General features: G+C 35.2%; 1 protein-coding gene across 5 annotated transcripts in view; it reads right to left on the bottom strand.

Moving 5' to 3' along the window:
* Positions 1 to 6,650, bottom strand: part of LOC107712876 (disabled homolog 1-like) — a 457,572-nt gene that overhangs the window by 106,621 nt on the left and 344,301 nt on the right. For all 5 annotated transcript variants that reach the window (XM_016518249.1, XM_016518248.1, XM_016518251.1 and 2 more), the window contains one exon: positions 4,647 to 4,847. In XM_016518249.1, the coding sequence (XP_016373735.1) occupies positions 4,647 to 4,713 (67 nt within the window). In that variant the 5' untranslated portion in view covers positions 4,714 to 4,847. The remainder of the gene's footprint in view (positions 1 to 4,646; positions 4,848 to 6,650) is intronic.

The raw sequence follows: 6,650 nt of genomic DNA, 5'->3' as shown, positions 1-6,650 counted from the left end.
TGTGTATGTGTCTGTTCAAACATGAGGAGATGCGAAAGACGAATCAACTCGGTCTGAAACGCGTCTCTCTGTGTGTGCGCGCTTTGCACGTGTGCGGCAGAATTGAAGAGACGCTGTGCGAGATGCGGCTTGTGCGCGCGCTTCAGGTGTGAGTCTGTCAGACAGCAAGACGAGACGGCAAAGAGTTGTTTTCTGCAACTTATTGCACTTAACTCTTTTTACGTCAAGCAATTCTCTGTTATATGCATCAAACAAAAAATTTGACCTTTTGCAACGTTTTGATTTAAGTAGCCTATTATTAAAATGATTCAGATATCGCACACCCTTGCGATATGCATATTGCGATATTTACATTTGCGATATTTCGATAATTTCGATATATCGTGCAGCCCTAATAGGAACCAAAAGTGTTTGAATGACATGAGGTTGATTTTTTCATTTTGAGGTGGTATATCCCTTTAAATTACTTATTAATGTTAAAACATTTACCATTTAAAAAATAGAAATGTTCTTCCCACTGGTCCAACATTGTGGTGGTGTTCATGTGCGCTTATCTTGTAAATATGACCGTTTCAATCATTCAAGGCAGTTGTAACGGAAGGAACACAGGAAGCGTGCGGATCCATCTGCAAGGCTTTATTCACAAGAGACGTGGTCAAAAACAGGCATAGGTCAGACAATGGCAAACAGGTATATTGATGGCAAGGCAAGAGGGATAATCCAGGTACAAGGCAAAGGTCCAGGCAGGGGCGAACAGTATCCAATTGGGCGAGACTCGAGGGATAATCCAGGTACACAGGCAGTGATCAGAACACGGGGAAACAGACAAGGCAAGACGATGAAAACAAGGAAAGCAAGACACTAGGCTCAGTAATGCAGCTATCGCTAGATGAGTGATAAACGCAGAACAATACACGAGACTAAAACAGAAAACACGGAATGGCTCGGTAAGGCAGCTAACACTTGGGGAGTGGAAAATGCAGAACAATACATGGCGATCTGGACAGGAACTGAGAGAGTGTTAAATAGTGTGTGTAATGGCTCTCAGGTGAGCGTGTGAAATGTGACGGCTGTGTGATCAGTGAATTCAGCTGTGTAAGTGCAATGAATGATGGGAACTGTAGTCCGGAGTGACATGTAACAGTCTGTGTAGTGTGAGAGTCAATGTAATGGTAGAATGACCTCTAGTGGCAATCGGCCGGAAGGCCACGGACCGGATTCGTGACAGCAGTAATATACATTCTCCACTATTGGCCACTGTTGCATTCTGGGTAAGGCATGTACAGTATGGATAGAGCAGCTCATAGGAGGATCAGCTCATTTCTTTGAATGAGGAGAAAGCTGTCATTAACCGCATGCTGTAGGTCATATTAAACTGGTTCCACAGGGGTGGAAGGTCGTTGTCATTAACAACCGATTAGTGGTGTTTTGTGGTCATAAACAGACGGATTTGTGATAGTTTGTCGCGCTCAAATGGTTTCTAGGGGAAAAGACAGCAGGTGCAATTACATCCATTCCACAGGGAACAGAGATGCAGGTCAGGCTTGTTATGAAGATGATGAAGAGAGGTGGATGTTGTTTGTTACTGTTGACTGGTTGAGAATAAGCACTATTTAGTGCTTAAATATTCAATTGACAGAAGCATATTTACGTGCATGTGTCTCCTCAGGGGGATAACTGCATCTGTTTTTGTTTGCTATAGGTTAAAAAAGAAAGGTTAACAATCTAGGCTTCACTGTTGCTTTGTAGATCTTCTCTGACCATAAAACATGACAGTTCTTGAAAAACTGAAGACAGTTTGAAGCAATGAAAAGGGTGGGAGGAATCAGATGATCCTCCTGTTGGCTTTCCAGGGGTGGTTCATTGCGATTTCACTTTTTTAACGTTAGTTAGTGTGTAATATTGCTATTTGAGCATAAACAATATCTGCAAAGTTACGAAGCTGAAAGTTCAATGCAAACAGAGATATCGTCTTTTAAAATTCTGGCAGTTTAATGCCTACAAAAACGGCTGGTAGGGACTACAACGAGTTACTTCCTGGATTTGTGACATAACAAACCCAGATAAACCCCGTCCTCTGGAAAAGGCAGCAAAGTACAACACACTGGGCTAGCTAACCAATCAGAGCCCATCGCCTATTTCTGAGGGAGGGGCTTCACAAGAGAAGGAAATGATCAGTGCGTTTCTCAGAGAAGGGACAGAGCGGTGTGGAATAAAGGTAAATTATGTGAAAAATAATGTGTTTTTTAAAAAACGAAGCATTAACATGTTAGACTGCACCCCATAAACACAATCAAGCCTAGAAAAAAAACAGTGAACCACCCCTTTAAGTGTATTATTTCTGTATCTGTGATTATAAGCAAAATGATCCCACACTAAAAGTTATACAAGAAATTACACAACAATTACACAATACAGACATTATATTGCTCATTTAATATTTATGTGAGCATCTGGCTGACAGTTTTGCTCATTATAGAAGTCTTAAAGTGGTCTTATTTGTGAATATTCCAATCAGATCATTTCAGAATTATGTTTCAGTGTATTTTCAAACAAACAAATAAATAGTTAAATGCTTTGTGAATGTTTCAATTTATTGTCAAATTCACATAATTATTAAATAAATAAAAAAACTAAATAATTTATAAACACTCGCTTTGTGAATCATTGAATTTATGTCCAAAATCATGTTATAAATAAATAAATAAATAAACAAATAAATACGGTAGTTTTGTGAATTTAAATTTATTGTCACATTCACATAATAAATATATAAATAAACAGTTTGTGAATGCTTCTTTTTGTTGTCAAATTCACATAATTATTAAATAAAAAAACAAAATAATTTATAAACACTATTATGCTTTGAGAATCATTGAATTTGTTCACATTGAAGTTATAAATAAATAAATAAATTATTGTACATACTGTTGTGCCCTGTTTGGTTGTTTTTTTTTAAACGCAATGACATCTATTATGGCACCCCCTAAGCAACATGAATAATTAAAAAAAAAAGTTATAATATTTGTATAGGACGTCCATAAAGTTTGTAGACTTGCTCGTAGACATACAACGATATGTAGAAGTCAGAGACTTCTAGACAGACAGAGCTCTCACTGTATGATCTCCATTTCCCAGCTCTATGGGACATCTGGTGTGCCGCTACGGTCTCATGGGCTCATAGCCTGGCACAAAACGCCATTGTGTGGCCACTAAGGAACAGGTGGTGCATCACAAGAGGGCAGTGCAACAAGACCTTATTATAACGAGAGGCAACAGTCTGTCCCCTCCATGCAGTGCCATACAATGACCGACAGGCCCCTTGGCACTGGTCCCACACCAAACATCTGTCTGAGTACCCGTTAGGAGTGTGAACCACAGCAAAGATGAGGGTGCTGACAGGGAAAATATGCAAAATTATCATTCTGAGCATACAAATACAAAACAGTGGGCATATAAAGACATACAGTACACATATAGAAAATCAATAAATATCATACTGCATCCACCAGGGAACTGTCCCTCTCACTTTAACTTTTATGGAAGAACAGTCGTCCCTAGCTAAAGAATTATAGTGTTGTACAATAGATTAACTAAAAGTAGTTAACTAAAGTTAACTAAAAGATAGTTAACTAAAAGTAAACTAAAAGTAAACTAAAATAAATAAATACAAAAATATTTTATTTCAGCTAGTTGCAACAATTCTCAATTTTATTTAGTTTACCTTGTACTAAAATAACTGAAACTAAAACTGAAATAAAAATAAAAATGAATAAAAACTATATAGACATATAAAAAAAAAATACAACCGAATTAATAAACTTTAACTACAATGAAAATGAATATAAAACTGAAATAAAAATTAATAAAAACTAAATAGACTTATTAAAAAATGCCATAATACACAACAAAATTACTAAAACTTTAACTAAAATAAAAATAAAAATAAAAATACAATAATAAAAAATCATTCAAAATATTAATAAAAACTATATAGACATATAAAAAGCTAATAAAAATTCCAAAAATATACAACTAAAACTTACTAAATTACTAAAACCTTAACTATAATTAAAATGAATATAAAACTGAAATTAAAATAAAAAAATACAACATAGACATATTAAAAATAATAGTAATAATAATAATGCCAAAAAAATACACAACAAAATTACTAAAACTTTAACTAAAATGAAAATGAAAAATACAATAAAAATTCAAAACATTAATAAAAACTATAATAGTTTCTCAAAGATATCAAAATAACACTGACTCCAACTCATCCAGTAAGTAAGCAAGCAAGTAAATAACTAACTAAATAAATGAATGAATGAGATAGATAAATAAAACTCTGTTCACCAAAAAATCCTGGGAGAAAAAAAAAAAACTGCCACACTTTACAAGATTTACATCTGAGAAACATTAACATAAACAGTTATTCATTCAGTTCTGTCCAAACGTTACAAATAACAAGACTTCAGTTCTATCTTCCAGCCCTATGGCACTGTGGGTTTATGTGTGAGTGTGTGTGTGGTATCTGCACAGTATGCCTGTGATTTTAAAGCTGACCCCCGCAGACTGAACAAGGCCCCGGGCGTGAGTGTGTGTTTGTCTGTTTACACATGTGTCTGTATGAGGGCTCGTACCTCTCTTCTTGGAATCCTTTCTGACGCTGGGTCTGGCAGCAGGCTGGAGCTCGGCCTCTGTTGACATATTAAATCCTTATTCCTTTACCGTGCAGCTGGGTGGCTGTGACTGGCTCATCTAGAGGGGCTTTCCACTGACTCGGGAACAGTCCACCGCTGCCTCTAGCCTCGACACGGCATCTCATTCACTCCCAGCAAGGGCTGCAAGGGAACAGATAGAAGACATTGTGAATACATTTAGCCAAAGTGTTACCGTATAATGTTAATACCCATTGTTTGTCTCATGACATGAAAACACAAAAATGCAATTAATACATATAATGACTTGAATAAACCAATTCTATAAGCATGGTTTTTATTTCGATGGATGGATGGATGGATGGATGGATAGATAGATAGATTCATTTTTATTTTTTTATTTTTTTTTTAATCTTTGACTCATTTGCAGTATTCGTCATTATCCCCTCTATATATTATATCAGAAAACAAAGCATTTTAATATCCCACACATCACATTTAAGCATATATGCAATTATTAATAAAACGTATAAACAAAGCTGTCACAAAAGTACAAAAACAAATTATTCTCTCTCAATAACTAGCACAATATATTGTGCAGTGGGAATGTGAAAATAATAATAATAATAATAATAATAATAATAACAATAATAATAATAATTAACATAAAAACATAAAAATTATAAAAACTACATAAATATTCTATTATAATAGAATGATATAAAAAACTATAAATATTACACTGAAATAATAAAAAAATATATATTTTATTTCAGATCAAACAATATCTCATTTTTGTTTAACTTGACATACTAAAAAAACAAACTAAACTGAAAAAAACCCTACATAAATATTCAATATAATAAAACTATATATTTTATACTTATATATTTGTGTTTCTTTAAAAATAACTAAATGTTTAAAAAATACAAAAATACATTTAAATATATATTTCTATGTACTTATTTTTAATATGAAATATGTTCATATTTATTTGTTTGTTCATTCATTCATTAGATTGTTCCGTTTCTTTATCTTGGACTCGCTGTATTTACACAATATATTAAAGCCTGGAATAGACTAAAATACAAAACTTCAGAAGGCCAAATGTCTTCTGAAAGCCCTGTAGATGACAACTTGCAGAACATGTAAATGTTAATAATGTTCGACAGCGTGACATCGCTCTTTCTGAAGGAGGTTTTGGCTTGTTTTCACACTGTGTTTCCTCTCCCTGCAGCAGGAAAGAGGCAAGAGGAAGCACTAAATTGTTTCATCAGCTCTCTCTCGCTTCTCTTTCGCCTCTCACCTTGTCATCGCATGAGCAAACAGCGCCAGTTTCTTTGCCTGTGCACCTCCACCATCGCCTCCTTCGCTTCCTTCACCAGCCCTCTCCTCTGGCGCTGCCAGTCGGATGGTGGGAAGCACCTTTCATGTTTTAATTGGCCTCAGTGGCACTGTAGCATCACTGCAGGTGCCAGAGCCATCAGCAGATCAAACCCGCTCCACCTCACAACAGCAATCAGACCGCTAACTGCTCAGGCAGGCCGACCGAACAACATGGCATCACTTAGAAATCCATACACCTCGAGATGTATCGACTGGGATGAGTCGATGCCTCTAAGACATATAACACAGCACAACAACCTAAGTCTATGGAGTGACACGATACAATCTACAAACAACAAACAAAATCTACATTTTATATTCCCTCATTATTAAATCACCCTCATGTTGTTACAAACCTGTACGACTTCCCTTCTTCTGTGGAACATAAAAGAAGATATTCTGAAAAATGCTTCAGTGTTTTTTTTTTATTTTGTCCATATAGTGTAGGGTTATTATTGTAATAGGTTATTATAAGGTTAAAAAATACATTACTTTAAAAATTATTTTATTTCAGCTAGGTGTCAAGGCAATATTTCTCAAATGTGTTTAGTTTAATGTGAAGTACTAAAATAATTAAAACGAATGAATGAATGAATGAAT

The sequence above is a fragment of the Sinocyclocheilus rhinocerous genome, unplaced genomic scaffold (genome assembly GCF_001515625.1).
Source record: "Sinocyclocheilus rhinocerous isolate Xijiao unplaced genomic scaffold, SAMN03320098_v1.1 scaffold478, whole genome shotgun sequence".
NCBI lineage: Eukaryota > Metazoa > Chordata > Actinopteri > Cypriniformes > Cyprinidae > Sinocyclocheilus > Sinocyclocheilus rhinocerous.
Note: the sequence above shows the minus strand (reverse complement) of the source record. Positions and strands in the feature narration are given on the sequence as shown.